At 39.8% G+C, this 20,240-nt stretch overlaps 1 protein-coding gene across 1 annotated transcript in view; it reads right to left on the minus strand.

Annotated features, from left to right (window-relative positions):
• PGAP1 (post-GPI attachment to proteins inositol deacylase 1) overlaps positions 1-9,328 on the minus strand; it is a 93,995-nt gene extending 84,667 nt beyond the window's left edge. The window contains exon 1 of the mRNA XM_003825302.7: positions 251-9,328. Within this exon, the coding sequence (XP_003825350.1) occupies positions 251-397 (147 nt within the window). The 5' untranslated portion in view covers positions 398-9,328. The remainder of the gene's footprint in view (positions 1-250) is intronic.
• Between the last annotated feature and the right edge of the window lie 10,912 nt (positions 9,329-20,240).

The following is a 20,240-nucleotide window of genomic DNA, read 5'->3' on the forward strand; positions in this document are numbered from 1 at the left end:
GAGGACGACCACAAGGATGCTCTCGGGAAATCATCTAACAAACACCCCACCGTGAAGAAGGGACACAAAGGGTAGGTGAGGGGGGCAGAAGGGGGATGCAGAGTCTCCCCGGGCGGAGAAAACAGAGGCGAAGACGGGACAGGGGGCCCGAGAGGCGCAGAGAGCCAAGGCAGGACGAACCCACAGAAGGAAAAAGGCACCAGGGGCCAGAGTCTTGGAGCGCCCGGCTGAGGAGAGGGCAGAACCTTACCTGATACTCCGGGTACTCAAACATGTAGCTCATACTGCACTTATTCTCCTCGAAGCCGAAGAAGACATCCCACAGCCCCAGGGTTGCCAGAAAGACCATGAAGACATAAAACGCCAGGTTCCAGAGATTGACTGAGTGAAAAAACATGGTGCCGCCACCACCGCCGCCGCCGCCCCCTCCACCTCCTTCTCCGCCGCGGGGCCCCAAGCCCGGACTGAGCGTGCCAGAGACTGTCCGACCGCCAGCCCCGGAGCCGAGCCCCAGCCGCGCGCGCCTGCGCTGATGCCCGGCCTGCCCGTTCGCCAGGCGCGCAGTGCGCCTGCGCGCACCAGGTCCGCGGCGCCTCTGGCCTGGCGACTCCCAGAGCCGAGGGAGGAGTAGGTGTTGCAGCGCGAGCACGGTTCTACGGGAAAGAGAAAGAGGGAGAAAGCAGGGTGGGCTGGGCTGGAGGGTGAGGGGAAAGAAGGGAAGTGGGGAGGGAAAGGCGCGAGGAGTGGCTGGCGGGAGGGAAAGAAGAGAGAGAGAGGAAGCATCCAGAGGGGGATGGGCGGAGCGCGGGAGCCCTGGAGACGAGCCGGGGGATTGGGCAGGAGGCGGGTGTCAGATGGGTGAATCTGGGGAGGGGACTAGAGCCCAGAGTCCAGAGGCGATTAAGGACCGAGAGCGGACCGAGAGAGGGGAGGAGGACTTAAAAGCCCCAGGGGTCATCAGCTGTCACCTCGCAAACGCCTCTCCCTGCGGCAGTTTAAAAACGCTTCCCGTTCAATTTTGAAAAGACTCAGGCCTCCGCAATTTCGCCTTTCCCAACGGTAATAGAGCACACTCACAGCTCTCTGGAGCAGTTAGCTTGAAGAGGGAACAAATGGCTTTATTTTCCCTCTTCTACCGCCTACTTGGGCCCAGTAGGTAACAGCGCTTAAAAGCACCGGCTCATTAAAAAAAAAAAAAAAAAAAAAAAAAAAACACCCGCAAGCCGACGAGATTCTGCTCTTGGTATCAGATGAAAGCCTGAATCACAAAAAGCATCGTTAGTCCTTAAAATATGTTACCAAAATATCTATTAGCACTGACGTCCCCAACAGGTATCTGCGTAATCAGTTTGACGCTGACTCGCCTTGCTCTCCAGAACCTCCACCTCTTGGGGAATGGGTTCCACGTTAACTGGAGGAGGCAATTTCGTCCAGCTTCCATTCAAACTCGCTAATGACTTAATTCGTTTTGAAGAATTTCGGTTTTGTTTTGTACAAAGGAGGAGTTTTTTTAAAAAGTAGCTCGAAATCAATCACGTGTAGCAGCTTCAAAACACTAGAATATTAGGAAAAAGACATCACTCTTTAAAGCTGACTCAACAGTAGATGGTGTGTGTGTGTGTGTGTGTAGTAACCACAGGATTCTTAGAATGGTCTTTGGCACTAAATGAATTTCATTGAACTTGGGCTGATTTTCTGGTATATTTTCTGTGCAGAGGAAGTTTGGCTACAATACATAAAATCAAAGAATTTTAAAACCAAAAGGAAGCTTATAGTTTATCTTGTACAACACCCTGATGTTCAGATTACGAAACTAAGAAGAAGAGGTGGAGTGATCCTGAAAATCAAGATAGTCTTTACCCTGCACAGAAACAGTTGCAAGTCTGAACAAACACAGCTAGCTACGGAATGTGGAGTATTGACGGAGAAAGACAGAAATGGGAAAATGCGGAAGCAGACTCCTTTTTTGTAAGGAGATAAGTCTGGAAAGACCAGGATAACAGGGGAGCTGTAGGTGGTACTGATCAGGAGGGCAATTAAGTAATATGTCATTGAAATAGGTCGTGTATGAGACGTGTCGTTTTTGTTTGTTTTGAGACTGAGTCTTGCTCTGTCGCCCAGGCTGGAGTGCAGTGGCGCGATATCGACTCACTGCAGCCTCCGCTTCCCGGGTTCAAGTGATCCTGGTGCCTCAGCCTCCAAGTAGCTGGGATTATAGGTGTGACCACCACACCTGGCTAATTTTTTTTTTTTTTTTTTAGACGGAGTCTTGCTCTGTCACCCAGGCTGGAGTGCAGTGGCGCGATATCGACTCACTGCAGCCTCCGCTTCCCGGATTCAAGTGATCCTGGTGCCTCAGCTTCCAAGTAGCTGGGATTATAGGTGTGACCACCACACCTGGCTAATTTTTTTTTTTTTTTTTTTGAGACGGAGTCTTGCTCTGTTGCCCAGACTGGAGTGCAGGGGCGCGATCTCGGCTCACTGCACCCTCCACCTCCCTGGTTCAAGCAATTCTCCTGCCTCAGCCTCCCGAGTAGCTGGGATTACAGGCACACACCATCATGCCCGGCTAATTTTTTATTTTTAGTAGAGACGAGGTTTCACCATGTTGGACAAGCTGGTCTCGAACTCCTGACCTCTTGATCCACCCGCCTCATCCTCCCAAAGTACTGGGACTACAGGCATGAGCCACTGTGCCCGGCTTACCTTTTTGTATTTTTAGTAGAGAAGGCATTTTGCTATGTTGGCCAGGCTGGTCTCAAACTTCTGTCCTCAAGTGATCCACCTGTTTCGGCCTCCCAAAGTGCTGGGATTACAGGTGTGAACCACAGCACCCAGCCTGAAATTCTTTATGAGGTGGTGATTTCACTTGGGAATGTCATGTCTGTTATATTCTATTAATAGGGATAGAATGTGTTAAATTTGTAGAATTACACCAACATGACTGGATTATCAAGAAGAACCCATTTTGATCGCAAGATGTTAAGAGATAAATGTGATAAAGAGGAATATATACTATAGGGTTTTGACATTGTTGACCATAAAAGAGAATGCATGTGGGGTTTGGGATGCAATTACCAGTGAGTGCAGAGGATTACAAATCATTTGGGGAAGGCTTTAAGTTATAAATAAAAAGGGGGGAATACATTGAGTCTGAGTACTAAAGAACATCATAGGCGGAACGTCTCCTCTTTATTTCTCCTAGCATGTTAGGAGTAGTATTATGACAAATGAACCCAGGGTGAATCCATACTCCCTCATCTCTATCTCAGTGCTTCTTAAAGTTAATGTGCATGTGAATCACTTGGAGATTTTGTTAAAAAGCAGATTCTGGGCCGGGCACAGTAGCTCACGCTTATAATCCCAGCACTTGGGGAGGCCAAGGTGGGCGGATCACGAGGTCAGGAGTTTGAGACCATCCTAGCCAGCATGGTGAAACCCCGTCTCTACTAAAAATACAAAGAATTAGCTGGGCATGGTGATGCACACCTATAGTCCCAGCTACTTGGGAGGCTGAGACAGGAGAATCACTTGAACCCAGGAGGCGGAGGTTGCAGTGAGCTGAGATCCCACCACTGCACTCCAGCCTGGGCAATAGAGCGAGACTCTATCAAAAAAAATAAAAATAAAAAAAAGAAGATTCTGATTTAACAGTTCTGGGGTGGGACCCAAAATTCTGCATTTCCGACAAACTACTGGGTGATGCCAATGATACTGGTCAGTGGACTACACTTTGAATAGCATGGACCTGTACTGCCTGAGGACTCTGTTCTATGGAGAAATCCCTGAACTCCAAGATGACAGAGCTTCCTCTTTTGGTGGCCTTCATGAGTTGTGGCAACTAGCTGCATTGACTGTTCACTCAGAAAGGAGTGGGATAGAGAGTCAATGGATTCTTCATGTTTGTAATCTTTCTATCCTAATTTTTTACTGTCTTTTCTCCTATCCATCATTATCCACTCCTAGCTTTACTTTTATATCTAACCTAACCCTACTGAGCATCACTTCAACCACCCTCTGCCAGAGCTGTCAACTGTCTTGACCGCTTGTCTTTCTATCCCACTCTACTTACAAACTTCCAACCTTGGGACAATATAATCTGGCTCTGAGCTCTGACACTACTGTATCTGACTGCTGCTAGAGAAAATGACACAGTCATTTGAATTACTCTTCAAAAATACTTGGCCAGGCACAGGGCTCACACCTGTAATCCTAGCACTTTGGGAGGCCGAGGAGGGCAGATTGACTGAGCTCAGGAGTTCGAGACCAGCCTGGCCAATATGGTGAAACCCCATCTCTACTAAAAATACAAAAATTAGCCAGGCGTGGTGGCGCACGCCTGTAATCCCAACTACTGGGGAGGCTGAGGCACGAGAATTGCTTGAACCTGGGAGGCAGAGGTTGCAGTGAGCCAAGATCTCACCACTTCACTCCAGCCTGGGCAACAAACAGAATGAGACTCTGTCTCAGAAAATACTTATATATGTTTCTGGTCACCACCTTCCTCTTCTATATTTCAGACCACCACTTTTTAAGTTCCCTGCCACTTTTTAAGCTCCCTACATTTCTTCTTCCTTCTCTTTTAGTAGATTTTTAGTACATAACCTTATCTTCATATTACAGAGATAATTTTGATTTTCAGATGCACATTGCTTCAGCTTCTCATTCCTAAGTTCATTATCTTCACCCAGTCCTAATTCAGTTAATACATCTGAAGTGTTTGGCACAATGACTGGCATATAGTAAGCATTACCATGGTACTTTGCTATCCTTAGAGGACATAAAAAGCACATCTCTCTAGCTATGTTTTACGTTCCCATCTCATGCTCCTTTCTTTTCAGGAAGTTAGTTCTATCAGGTTAAGGGCTCTATCAATCTCTCCCTTTCTATCCTCCCTCCCCAAAGCATATAAATATGTGTTGTTGTTTTTTTTCAAAAATCTTCCTCGTGGCTCTCACCTGTAGCTCTTCTCATCTCAGTCAGGATTCCTAAAGATGTGATCAATACTTATGTCTAATTCCTCATCTCCCCTTCATGTCTCAGCTACACTGTAATTTTTGCCCCCCTCCCACTCCCATGAAACTTTTCTTGCAAAGGTAACCATTGCCCTAATTACCAAATCCAGTTTACACTTTTCAGTCTTACTTGATCCTTCTACTACATTTGCCACTTCTTTCTTAAAACAATGCCCTCCATTGTCTTCTGTAACATCATTTTCCACTGGTTTTCTCCTATTGATGTAGCCTCTCAGTCTCCATCTCATGTGACTTACTTTTTTTTACTTATCCCTTACATTTTATTAATCCCATGATTTTATTCCCAGTCATCATTCTACTTTCCAGCAAAAATCCTTTAGTGGCCCCTCAGAGCCTGAACTCTAGTCAGGATTCTTTTGGTTGCAAGAACACAAACTAACTCCAGTTAAAATGGGGATTTTTTTTTTAAGGTAAAAAGGAACTTGGGAATCCAGAATAAGCTGACAAGTTAGTACACACGCCGACTTCAGGGTGTACACACTTTCCTCATGGCCACTCCCAACTCCAAATTTAACCAACCTTTTAGCTAGTCACTACTGGTTATAACTCCTCTTGTCAATTTAGATCCAAATCCTGCTTTGGAGGTTGGAAGGTGGGATATCTCTCATTGATCTAGGTGATTCTTTTGAACCAGGACTCACATAGCAAAGACTATTAAATAAAGATTTAGAGTAAATAGAACTAGAAAGGTAAATAGGAGCCAAAACTGCAGTAAACAGAGTAGAAAAAAGAATATGAGTTTTATACAATAGGTAAGTGGAAGCTACCGAAATGGGAAGTATTAAGAGCTAATTGTTTAGGAAGATTCAGCTTACATCAAAGTCCAGCTGGACTGCATGGCATAGAGTCTCTAATTCAGACCAACAAGAACTGTGTATTTAGTCCAGGTAGAAGAATAAAAGAAAAGGAGTTTTTGATATTCTTCATTATAAAGAACTATAAAGAATATTTGGTTAACTAATGAAGAACAGGTCAGTCAGCTAAAATGGAAAGGTTCCCAAGATTATATCATTAAGGGAAAGAACAAGGTGCAGAACAGTATATATGTATGTTGTCTTTTGTGTGAGAAAGAGAAATACTGGAAGGAAAATGAAAGTAAGTGTTACCTAGAGGCAGAGGAAATGAGGTGAAGGGGACAGGAGTAGAAACAAAACTTCTCTATGGATTTTTTTTTTGTGTGTGTGTGTGTTATGGTTTGAATGTGTCATAAAGTGCATGTGTTAAAAACTTAATCCCCAATGCAATAGTATTAGGAGGGTGGGGCTTAATAAGATGTGATTTGGGTCATGAAAGCAGATCCTTCATGGATGGATTAATGTTACTATCAAAGGAGCAGGTTAGTTATTGTGTGAGTGGGTTATTATAAAGCAAGTTTGGCCCCTGGTACCTCTCTCTGTCTTGTGTACTCGCTTCTGCCTTCCATCTTCCACCCATAGGATGACCCTCTCCAGATGCCAGCTCTTGGACTTCCTAGCCTCCAAAATCAAATAAACCTATTCTTTATAAATTAATTACCAAGCCTGTAGTACAGCAGCAGAACATGGACTGTCACCTCTCTATATATCTTTTGACTTTGAACCATAAAAGTGCAGTAGCCAGTAGAAAATAAAATAATTTAAAAGCAATTCTATAATTGAAAATTGAAACAATAAATTTAACTATAACAAATACTTATGATAAAACTATTGTTAGGAATTAAGATTTTTCAGTGCCAGAGAATGAAGATGCATTAAAAATCAAAGAAAAGTTTTCAAAGTTGATACAGCCCAAGTGTCTTATAGGTAGTAGGCTGAGGAATACAGATTACCTATTCAAAAGGACAGTAAGAAGAAAGGAATTTTGTACAATGGGGATAATCAGGGGTAATCCCTCGGGGATAATCATCCCTGTCATATAAAAAACGTAGGACTGTAAGGGAAACATTTAGGAAACAAAATTGTATATATAGTTATTCTCAACTATACAAAATGCATAGAAAAATGTCTTCAGGGAATGTGAAAAAATGTTAACACTATTTACCCCTTGGTAATGAGATTATGAATGATCATTTCAGCCTTCTTTTAATTTTTTCTCTACTTTCCAAAATTGTTTCAATAAAGTTTTAATCAAAACTATTTTATCACTATTACTAATGCAATCACTATATCGAATAAATTGAAATTTCGTTCAGACATGTTTACAGTTGTGTTTGGATTTGTTTGTTTGTTTGTTTGTTTTGAGACAGGTTCTCACTCTGTCACCTAGGCTGGAGTGCAACAGCATAGTCATGGCTCACTGCAGTCTCGACCTCCTGGGCTCAGGTGATTCTCTCATCTCAGCCTCCTGAGTAGCTGGGACTATAGGCATGCACCACCACACCTGGCTGATTTTTTGTTTTTGTTTTTGTTTTGTAGAGACAGGGTTTCGCCATGTTGCCCAGGCTGGTCTTGAACTCCTGAGCTCAAGTGTTCTGCCTGCTTCAGCCTCCCAAAGTGCTGGGAGTACAGACTTGAGCCACTGCACCCCTCCTACAAACATATAACATGTTATATCATGTTAAAAGTTTTAAAATATATGTCATTATATGATACATTAAAATATCCTAAAATGTATAGATCATAATGTTTAACTTATTATGATTTTGTATTCAGCATTTGAGAAGAGAATTTCCTGATTTACTGGGAGAATAACCAGTTACATATCACTTTTGGCACCTTTCTTACACTTGGAGAGTGAGGAGAGAAAGCCTACAAATTGGTTATAGCATTTGCATTGTAATATCCATTGCTTCTTATATTTTATTCCTCCATGCATAGTTCATTTTTGCTTTTGCTTAATTAGATCCTTTGGTAGTTCTTTCAAGAAGGGTTTATGGGTAAACTCTCCTAAAATATGTACATCTGAAAATGTTATTATTTCACTCTTCTGTGATAATTTAGTTGCGTATAAAATTCTGGATAGATGGTTCATTTCCCTCAGTACTTTGAAGATAGTTTTCTATTATTTTCTGACATCTGTTGTTGCTGATAAAAAGTCTATTCACAGTCAGATTGCTATTTTTTTTGTGTGGAAAAACTGCCTTTCATCTCTGGTCATTTAAAAGATTTTTATTGACATTCTGTAGTTTTCAATATGACATATGAAAAAGAGGAAATATTTAACTGATTAGGGGGAAAGGGACCCTGGAGAAGAGTTAGTTATGTACACAATGTTGTAATCGGGACTCAGTGAGTACTTCTTGGAATATTGAGTGAATGAGTTAATGGATAGATGGCTGCAGCTGAAAGAATTGAGAGGGTGGTCTTCCACAATTCAAGGTACTGACAGGCTTTTTGATCATTCTTCAGGTAATGTTTGTTTCTGGTACTTTCTGAAAAGCAGGCAGCTTCACAGTTCACTCAAAACTTACATATGGTGTTAAGGCCATGTTTAGCAGTTTTTTATTTGGATACATGTTCATATGCTTTTATTTCTTATAGTGTGTATCTCATTTTTAAACAATAGATGAGTTCCTAAGAATTATATGAAATTATAATATTTATAAATTGAAACCTCAGTGAAGATATAATGAGTACTGGATGAGGAGATACGAGTTCTAGAACTTTCAGTTCTGCCAAGCAGGTATGATTTGGGGCAAGTCCCTCTATTTCTCTAGGCCTCATTTTTTTCATATGTAAAATGAAGGTACTTGACAAATGATTTCTGAAAGTTTATGACTTATATTTCAAATGAATCAAAGCTATTTAAACTTTAGTTAATGTAACCTTTCATAAAGGAAAAGACCATATTAAAATCATTTGGCAATCATCCCTCAACTGAAATATTTAGTAAAATCATTAGAATATTAGCTTCTTAGAAAACCTTTTACATTTACTTATTTTATTTACTGGAGGCAAAGACTATTTTCTTAACACAGAGTAACCACCTTCATATTACCTAGATTTTATACACAGGAAGAAGGAATCACGCAGTCTGGTATGGAAATCTAGTTGTTTTCTAAAACTAATTTCACTAAACTGTGCTGATCTCAGTGCCCTTCCCTCACACTATAGGTTTTTAAATTAAGCTTTATTTAATTCTTTTCCTTTAAAAAAATCCCAAATATGTAGTAGATTGACTCTTAGAAGCTTACATTTATTCCACTCAATTGCTTTAAAGCTCTTTCTCAAACTTGTTAGTTATACCTCCTAGTGCCTTATATATAATAGGCATTCAATAAAGATTTGTTTTTAAGTTATTTGAAAATAAGCCAGATTCTACAGAGTAGAATACAGAGTACAATAATAAAACCTCACCTTTTCTTTGATGCTTCAAAGCTTAAAAAGAAAATAAGAAAATATAATGCTAGCAACTCTGTGGCTGCCAGCCCTGTTTCCAAGGAAACAGAGAGTAGATCATCAAAAACAAAATAAGAATTTTCAACCTGATTACCCTTTTTTCACTAGTTCAGTCTCCATTGCTATATAATGAAAGGCAATATAACGTCAGCCTTGCAATTCAGATTTTTAATTCTGTTTATGCTGTCTCCCACTGTTAAAACCAGCCAAAAAAATTAATCTCTTGGGTTGAATGCATGTTTGCTTGCAGAGAGCTAAACTCCTTCACAAGGATGAAGACTACCTTGTCAATATAAAGCACTATGTATATGTACTGAATAATCTAATATGTATTCATCTCTAAACTGTCAAATGTTTACATTATGGAATCTCAGATTTTATATTTCTTGGGAATAATATAAGAAAGCAGTGGGAATTTATAAGTAAAGGATAAAGACTTCTAAAATGAGGCCAAGCGCAGTGGCTCACACTTGTAATCCCAGCACTTTGGGAGGCCAAGGTGGGCAGATCACCTGAGGTCAGGAGTTTGAGACCAGCCTGGCCAACATGGTGAAACCCTGTCTCTACTAAAAATACAAACATTACCTGAGCATGGTGGCGGGTACCTGTAATCCCAGCTACATGGGAGGCTGAGGCAGGAGAATCACTTGAACCCAGGAGGCAAAGGTTGCAGCAGTGAGCCAAGATTGTGCCATTGCACTGCAGCCTGGGTGACAAGAGCAAGACTCTGTCTCAAAAAAAAAAAAAAAAGACTTCTAAAATGAAATTTTTTTTTAAAGAGATAAAAAAAGGGTGGGGGACAGAATGCAAAAAGGATAGGAAAGAGCCAAGCAGAAATAATTGGATTTTCATTCAAAAGAGAAAAATACCACTATAACTTTGTTCTTTGTTCCACATATTTATACCTACTGTGTATAAAATTATGATCCTGAAAAACAACAGCCGCAGATAACAAAATCTTGACTTAGCATTATTATATTACCTGGTAATGTTATATGTTTCATAAGGGCAATATTCCTTTATTGGAAATTTTTAGTTAAAGCCAAAGGATTTTCTTTGGGGTGAAATGCTCAATCAAAATTTATTTTAATGGAAATACAGTTTAATAGGCTTTAGATGACATAATTTTATATAATGAATAGAGAAATTCAGGTAATAGCTTTAAGGGGAAAGAATGATTAATTCTTTGGAATTAATTATTTGGAATTCTTTCTTACGTCTATTTTCTGTTTATATATCTATTTGCCCTCAAAGAATTCAAACTTTTCTTTTTTTTTTTTTTTTTTTTTTTGTGACGGAGTCTCACTCTGTCCCCCAGGCTGGAGTGCAGTGGCGCAACCTCGGCTCACTGCAAGCTCTGCCTCCCGGGTTCGTGCCATTCTCCTGCCTCAGCCTCCCGAGTAGCTGGGACTACAGGAGCCCACCACCACACCGGCTAATTTTTATATTTTTAGTAGAAACGGGGTTTCACCGTGTTAGCCAGGATGGTCTCGATTTCCTGACCTCATGATCCGCCCGCCTCAGCCTCCCAAAGTACTGGGATTACAGGCGTGAGCCACCACGCCCAGCCCGAATTCAAACTTTTCAAAGGCATAAGCTGTGCAAGGGTCTTGGTCACTTTTTATACCTAAACTCGGTGGAGGACCTTGTAATTGGAGGTACTTCATAATTATTTTTGAATACTTTTTTAATAAAGGTTTTAGCTACATTTGGGCCTCTTGCTATGAAATACAAAATCTGTGATATTCAAATACATTTTAATTGTAAATACTAATAGCCAAGGTAGATTATTTACTTTAAACAACTCTTAATACATAAAGTTTTTGAAAAAGACTAGCAGAATAAAATATTACTGTGGAAAATTAGCTTAGCTAATGAAAAGGACCTAATGTTATAAGAGAATACCAATAATGCGGTTATGTTAAAAGAGGATCCCAACAACATGTGGGAAAAGCATGTACTTGTCTTGAGAATGGTAAGGAAAAGATAGTGGGTTTGGGTTAAAGCACATATTCATATATTTAAGCAAAGAGTGGAACTTGATGAGACCTATGGAAATATTAGTGAAGCATCTGGAAATGTGTTTTTATCTATAGATAAGGAGGTTGGACTAAATCAAGAGTCAGCAAACTTTCTGTAAAGAGCCAGATAATAAATATTTTTGGCCTTGGGAGCCATAAGGTTTCTGTTGCAGCTAATCAACTCTGCCATTGAGGCATGAAAGGAGCTATAGACAATAGGTAAATGAATGATTATACCTGCAATTCTAATAAAATTTTATTTACAAAAACATGCTGTAGGCCAGATTTGGCCTGTTGGCGATGCTTCGTTGACCCTTGAAGTAAATGATATCTAATTCTGTATTCTACATTCAATAGTCTACATCTGTGAATGTTAGCATTACTCAACGTGGATTTTCTGATTTTCCAAACTCATTAGACATTGGTCAAGAAATGTGACTAATGATGAAATTAGGAGACAAATTTAAGCATTAAATATAATTCAAATTTTAGTTAAATGTGTATCAATTTAACTAGAGTTCTGTCTATTTAGTATCACTGTGCATATGTGAAATACTGTGACATTGCTTGATGTAGTGTTATGACTAATTTTATTAATAGATCCATTCTAAATAACTACCTAATATATTTTATGAAGCATACTCAAACACATATGGACTAGAAAATCTCTCTATGGAACTTTAAGGCAATATAAATGCTATTAATTTTTAAGAATCTTAGATTTCCTCTTACAGGGATGGGAACCAAAGTAATAGTCACTGAAATGTTAGCATGTTTATAGAACAGTATCAGAAAACTAAACTTGCACAAAATTCTACTTTTGCCATTCTTACCATATGAGTATATCATCTACAAAATTCTTAGTGTATTTCTTCCCTGGTCCTAAGGCTAGGCCACTGAGGAAAAAGATATGATTTTTTAGAATCTTTCTGTTAAAAACATGGTTAGTCAAGGGTTTCTATAATACTTGAGGGACGAATGCCTTTTTAAGACACAATCTCAGTAAAAATGGGATAATGATGGAAGCAAATTGACACTTGTAAGAAGGATTGTTGTGGGTATCTTGTTTTCATTGATTAGTTAGCTTTTTAATGCCAAATTACTTTTGACTTAGTAAGAAGCAGAGGGAGTTTTCAAGGAATTCAAACTCCAGAATAAACTCCTTCTAACTGATAGCATAACGTAAGGAGGACTGGTTCAGTTTTTACCTCTGACCCACTATTTTTTATTATTTGGGAAGTTATTTAATTTTTCTGAGCCTCAGTTTTCTTATCTGCAAGATGGGAAGAATAATTCTATCCTAGGGGTTGTTGAAAAGATTACAGATATCTCTGTGAAGTGCCTGATATGTAATAAGCACTTAAAAAGCTACTATTACTATGAGCTTTATAGCACTTGCCTATTTATAGAAAAGCTAATACTTGCCCCAGTAAAGACTTTCCTGCTACCAAAACAGAAAGAAAAAGGAAAAACTAACAGTTCATTGAACACATGGACTGCTATCTTTCTGTTAAAGAGGCTAGCATGGTGCATTGCCCAAAGTTGACGTTCAGAAATATTGACTTAATGAAAGAAGGTAGAAAATCTTTAAGGGGAGATGAGTACATGTTATATACAGACAACTGAAAGATAGTGAAAGTTTCTCTTAGGGGTTAGGGAATCCCTCCAAGGAAAACACATTTCAATGAAGGGACAGAGTTTCTGTGGACAGTTGATTGTGAACCTGTTATACCTATGCCCTAAGGCAGCTGTCCAACACATTTCAGTTTGGCGGCGCTTCCTGAACTGTATGACTTTTTTCTCTCTGCTACTGCAAGGCCTGCTGCAAAACCTACTGCTGCTGTTGTACACTTCAGAGCTTCTTTTCTGGGCAGTTGGCTGCTGCTAAAGCTTTGCTTCAAAGCCCCTGAGAAATGAAACACATAGGAAGATTCCAGGCTTACATTGCCAGGTGCTACAGAGACTACATTCTGATGTGGGTACACAGAAGGGTTCCTAGCTCTGCTGTTCTCAAACCCTCAAGTCAATGAGTCATATTATATAGGCTCCAAGAACTCCCCTTTGGCAGATTTTGCATGACTAATAACCATTTAGATCTTTAAGGAGACACAGAGCCAGAAGAAGTCTATCTGGGAAGAATTAGCCTGATTTTCAATGTATTTTTTCTCCTGTGTCTTGTGGGTGGGTTACATGGACATGGCCTTAGGCAGACAGGTATGTGCAGACACCCATGTCTGCTCAGTCTAGCCCAGCATTCCCTATCCTGGTGCTTCTGACTTGCCCTGATGGTTACCTAGATGGAGTGACCTTCCTTAGCTCCTTCTTTCTCATACTGATGCTGAGATGGGTTCCTTCAAGCAGTTAATGAAAATAATCCAAAAAATTTAGGTCAGAAAAGGGTCAGATTCTGAGGACCTCACAGGATGCCAAAGTTTAGTTAGCAACGGCAGAGTGAAGAACAGAAAAAAGTCAGGAACCAAGTCAACAATCAGAGACACCAATTCTGAACAGAAGAGAAGGAGAGATCTAGAGTCTGAGAAACAAAATGAAGATGTTTGCTGGTAGGTTATGCCAGAGAGACAAGAGCAAAAGAACTGAAAATGTGCTTGTAATTAAGTTGGCTATAGGGCATTCCACAGAGGTCAGGTGCCAGCATCTCTTAAGGCTCCAGGTATGATCCTGTGGCCCTGTCTGTTACCCATTCTCATCCATATCTAACTCATCGTCCTAAAAATAGGGAGTCCCCAGGAGTCAATAGTGCTAATATGTTGTATAAAACATATTAGCTGGGTGCGGTGGCTCATGCCTGTAATCCCGGCACTTTGGGAGGCCGAGACGGGCGGATCACGAGGTCAGGAGATCGCGACCATCCTGGTTAACATGGTGAAACCCTGTCTCTACTAAAAAAATACAAAAAATTAGCCGGGCGTGGTGGCGGGCACCTGTAGTCCCAGCTACTGGGGAGGCTGAGGCAGGAGAATGGCTTGAACCCGGGAGGTGGAGCTTGCAGTGAGCCAAGATCATGCCGCTGCACTCCAGCCTGGGAGACAGAGCGAGACTCTGTCTTGAAAAATAAAAAAAAAAGTGGGTGACAGCCCTCAAACAGATATATGTACATCCATGTTCATAGCAGCATTATTCACACTAACCAAAGGTAGAAGTAACCCAAGTGTCCATGGATAGATGAATGGATAAATAAAATGTGTTTTTTTTTAGGGGTTAGGGAATCCCTCCAAGGGAAGTATGTATACACACATACATAACCCCCCCAACAAACTCACACACACACACACACACAATGCAATATTATTCAGCCTTACAAAAGAAAGAAATTCGGACATGCTACAGCATGGATGAACCTTGAGGACATTATACCAAGTGAAAAAAGCCATCATGAGAAGACAAATACTGCATAATTCCACTCATATGAGGTACCTAGAGTAGTCATATTCATAGAGACAGTAAGTAGAATAGTGGTTGCCAAGGGTAGGGGTGGTGGGGGGAGAGTTATTGTTTAATGGGTACAGAGTTTCAGCTTTGCAAAATGAAAATAGTTGTGCAGATGGATGGTGGTGACAGTTGTACAACAATGAATATGTCACTGAACTGTACACCAAAAAATGGTTAAGATGGTAAATTTTATGTTGTGTATTTTACTACAATATTTTAAGTGGATGGTGGTCTTGGAAGATGATCACTTTTCATAGCAGTGGGTAATGTGTTAATTATACATGAATCCCATCCTCAAAGCATTTTCAGTTTAGTGAGAAATTCAGTGATTCTTTCTCTCCAGAAACAGAAAGTATAAAAGATATTTTCATGAATTTTTAGGAATTGCTTTCAAGTGGAAGTGCCTTCTTTTTGACACTACCAAGAAGTCAATGCTTTTTTGCCAAACTGAGCGTTTTCTGGAGTAATTGGTAGCCCATCTTACTATGAGAGAGAGCAGGACAGGAAAAGGGAGTAGATTAAGACAGTGTGTCATACAGAGCACAGTGTGTTCAGGAAAAATCCAGAAATAGAAAGAGAAAAAAAGGAGGAAATGGAGAGAGCAAGGAATGAAAAGCAGAAAGCAATATAAAATCAGAGGCAAAAGAAGAAAATGTAGCAATAGCTCTTTGCTGATCTCTGTGAGCCCCCAGCAGCAAGTAGGGCTGTGAAACTTTAAGGTACAGTAATCTGTCAGCAGAAGAGCTCAATGGAGAAGGCATTATGGAACAAAACAGGACTAAAGAGAAACACTGAGGCATGATCCTCAGCCACTTCTGACCTGTGAGCTGTTATACCCCTCTGTAGGAGAAAGAAGACCTAAACAACAACCACGTACTCTGTCTAGAATCACACTCCCTAAATTTTCGCATGCATCAGAATCACCTAGAGGGCTTGTTAAAATAGAGATTAGTGTGCTCATACCTACAGAGTCTTCTTTAGTAGGCCTTGGGTGGATGGGAACTGAACATTTACATTTCTAGGAAGTTTCCAGTTGATGCTGATGCTAGTGGTTTGGGGACCACACTATGAGAACCATAGCTCTATACTTACAGAGATATAGGATTTAGTGATTGGATGTTTAAGTTTTCTGGTTTTTTCCCCAAACGCCTAAAAAGGAGGCCCAAATCTAAGAACTGAAGTAAGGGACTATATTGAAAATATTTACATATTTAAATCCAGGTGGACTTTGTCTACCAGTTGTCTCTTAATGCAGTGATTAAGGGTATGAACTCTAGACTCAGACAGAACTGGGCAACATCACTTTGTAGCAGTATGCCTTTGGGCAAGTTATTTAACCTTTCCCTACCCTATTTTCTTCACATATAAAAATAGAATAATATAATACCAACCCAGTGGGGTAGTTGGGAAGAATAAATGATTGATGCATGTACAAGAAGTAGTACCATGGCACATGGTATATGTAACAGGCATTTCTTTTTGGCAACCCAGCATCCATCTCTACTACTTTTGTACCAGCCCTAATTAACTGTACTATTTTGCACAGCCTTTTGAAATTTGAATCTTAGGAACAAAGCCAAGATAATAACCTGCCATTCTGATCCTCCCAATTTACCATGGAAACCACTTCATCCCGTGACAGGTGATTTATAAGCAAAAGTAAAGGGATATATATTGCCTTTATGGAAATGTTTAATCCTTGAGTATTCCCTCCAGTGGTTACTAGAGAGGTAGAAAGATAACTCTAGGGGTTTCCTGAGTGAATTAATTAGCTCGCAATTGTAATATTATTCAATATCTTGTTTTCATAGCATTGCATAAGAAGTGTTACAAAGGAAGCAAAGAGTTTCTCTCCTTTAATTTGTGATAAAAAGCTGAGGCTAGCTGATAAGATGCAATGCACATTTTTTATTATTTGAAAACTGAATAAAGATAATTTGGGAGAAGAATAATATTCATTTCAATAAAACTGAAATACATGACCAGTTTCAGTTCTCTTCTGTCAAAGGATGTACCTATACTCGTTAAGAAATGATTGAGTTAATCATTTCCCCTAAATAGATCCAAAGGGAATGCTCTGGATCGTGTCCTCAAGGCTAATCTGTATGCTGTAACCTCTTAGGAGAATGCAAACCTTGGCCCTCTGTACACCCTGCACACATCCCTTAACCTCTAAGAAGACAAGCTCTGACATAGTTCCATTACAGAAGTGCACCCCCCAGGGACCCAAAGACACACAAATGGGCTCTGCACCCTTAAGGTTGGAGTTTTTGTTTTTTAAATGATTCCTTTTTTTGGTTGTGCTTTTCAAGTAGCTGCATGTAGCAGACACTTTTAGATGCTACCCATCATCCTCTCCTTTCCTTGTGAACTGAACTTTCTCATCCATATAGTGATGTGCTTTGTAAGAAGCTAGTCCCAGTTTCAGCTCTGTGAATGGAGGGTGGGGGTATTTCATGTCTTCGATTGGCATGTGACAAGGGCTTATGACACAATTCTGGCCATGATTGAAAAGAGGGGAAGTCTAATGGGGACATTTGGGAAACCTTTCCTCACTCTTACAAGGGGCACATAAGAAGGAGGTGGCCTCTTTTTCTGTTGGGTGTGTTTATGTCTGAATGTCAACTAGTTGCATGTCTCTTATAAGGTACAGCTATCTTACAACTAGGAAGGGAACTGAAGGACATTTATTTAGGTTATAAAAATCCTAAGACCTCGATGGTGTCATTGAGCTGCTGAATTCAGTGACCCTAGCTAGAAGCGTCTTCTCTCAGGATTCTGTTAAGTGAGATAACAAAATTTCCCTATTGTATGACTTATTTTAAGTTAAATTTTCCATTACTTGCAGACAACATTATCCTAACAGTCATATCATATTATACCAATCCTTTGATTAGATGAAGTATTCAGAATTACAAAGAGATATGACAAATCTTTTGAGGGTGATAAATAACTTTATTATCTTGATTGTGGTGATGGTATCATGGGTGTTTAAATATGCTATGACTTATCAAATTATACACTTCATGTGTAGTTTGTTGTCTATCAACTATACAGTATGTCAAAGATGACTTTCTCTAACTACAATGCAATTAAATTAGAAATTAATAACAAAAACTAGGAAAATTCCATTTGGAAATTTAAAAACACTTCTAGAAATTCATGAGTGAAATTAAAAAATGATAAGTTTAGCAATTCTTTAGAATTGAACAATGAAAACCGTGTATAACAAAGGTTATTTGTGCTGCTAAAGTATTACTGAGAAGTAAACTTATTGTCTTATATGCTAAGACAAGAAAATGAGAGCTTGATATTATTAATCCAGGTTAGAAAAACAGAATTAATAATGAGGAAATGGAATGAAATAAAGAAATTATGAAATTGAAAACATACATTTAATAGGAAAGATCAACAAGCAACAGCTGATTCCTTGAAATGACTAATTAGACAAACCTGAAATAACCAAATAAATAAATAAATAAATAAATAAAACAATTTTCAAGACACTGGACATCAGGGGACAAAGGGCATTAATCCCTGTGAGATCTGTGAGATGGAAGACAAATGAAGAGAGCCCCAGTATTGCCCCAACTCATTATCTTCAGAGTTTCCAGGCTGTAGGGCAGGGAGGAGGTAGAGCCCAGCAGTTTCCCTGAGTTGCTAAGAAGTTGCTTTCCCCTGTGAATACAGAACTGAGAGTTCAGTGAGACCAAAGCAGCTAGAGTTTGCATGACAGAATACAGAACTGAGAGGGCTGCACAGAGAACCTAAGACATCTGCACATGAGTGTGAGGAAACTGCCTGAGGCCAGAGACGGGAACATCTGAAGGCATTAAGGGAAACAGCACCTGGGGTTCACAGAGGGCCAAGAATAGTGCCTGCTCCCACCAGCCAGTGTGGAAAAGTCTTATAATTCATTAAGTTGAGTATGCTGAAGGGATTGCAGAGGAACATGAAAAAACTTTTGGGGGTGATGGATATGTTCAGTATCTTGATCAAATTGTATACTTTAAATATGTGCAATTTGTTGTTTGCCAACTATATCTTAATAAAGCTGTTGGCTGGGCATGGTGGCTCACGCCTGTAATCCCAGCACTTTGGGAGGCTGAGGCGGGCGGATCACGAGGTCAGGTGTTTGAGACCAGCCTGACCAACATGGTGAAACCCTGTCTCTACTAAAAATATAAAAATTAGGCAGGCGTGGTGGCATGTGCCTGTAATCCCAGCTACTCAGGAGGCTGAGGCAGGAGAATCGCTTGAACCCGTGAGGTGGAGGTTGCAGTGAACCAAGATCACACCACTGCACTCCAGCCCGGGCGACACAGCGAGACTCCATCTCAAAAAAATAATAAATAAATAAATAAAAAATAAAGGTGTTAATTTTTTTTATTATTATACTTTAAGTTCTGGGGTACATGTGCACAACGTGCAGGTTTGTTACATAGGTATACATGTGCCATGTTGGTTTGCTGCACCCATCAACTCGTCATTTAACATTAGGTATTTTTCCTAATGCTATTCCTCCCTCAGCCCCCCATCCCACTACAGGCCCTGGTGTGTGATGTTCCCCGCCCTGTGTCCAAGTGTTCTCATTGTTCAACTCCCCCAGTGTTCTCATTGTTCAACTCCCACCTATGAGGGAGAACACGTGGTGTTTGGTTTTCTGTCCTTGTGATAGTTTGCTGAGAATGATGGTTTCCAGCTTCATCCATGTCCCTGAAAAGGACATGAACTCATCCTTTTTTATGGCTGCATAGTATTACATGGTGTGTATGTGCCACATTTTCTTAATCCAGTCTATCATTGATGGACATTTGGGCTGGTTCCAAGTCTTTGCTATTGTGAATAGTGCCGCAATAAACATACATGTGTATGTGTCTTTACAGTAGCATGATTTATAATCCTTTGGGTATATACCCAGTAATAGGATCGCTGGATCAAATGGTATTTCTAGTTCTAGATCCTTGAGGAATCACCACACTGTGTCCCACAATGGTTGAACTAATTTACACTCCTACCAAAGCATTCCTATTTTTAAAGCAGTTAAAACTAAAAACAAAACAAAACAAAAAAAATTTAAAAAGAAAAATAGCCTCTAGAACACAAATTTACAGTGCATAATATTCCTTCAAATATTTATTAGTTTATATGAACAACTTTATACAATAAATTTGAAAACCTGTGAAATAGATTAATTCCTAGAAAATTTTAATTTACAAAATTGACCTAAGAAGAATGGGGCAGGCCGAATTGTCCTATATCTAATAAAGAAATTAAAGCAGAATTTAAAAACCATTCTAAAAGAAAAACACTGTGCCCCAAAAACTTTTCAGGCACATTTTAGCAAATATTCAAGTGGAATAAATTTTAAAATGCTATATAAAAAGCTAGGAATAAATTCACATTACAATACTCAC

This window comes from Pan paniscus, chromosome 13 (genome assembly GCF_029289425.2).
Source record: "Pan paniscus chromosome 13, NHGRI_mPanPan1-v2.0_pri, whole genome shotgun sequence".
Classification (NCBI taxonomy): Eukaryota; Metazoa; Chordata; class Mammalia; order Primates; family Hominidae; genus Pan; species Pan paniscus.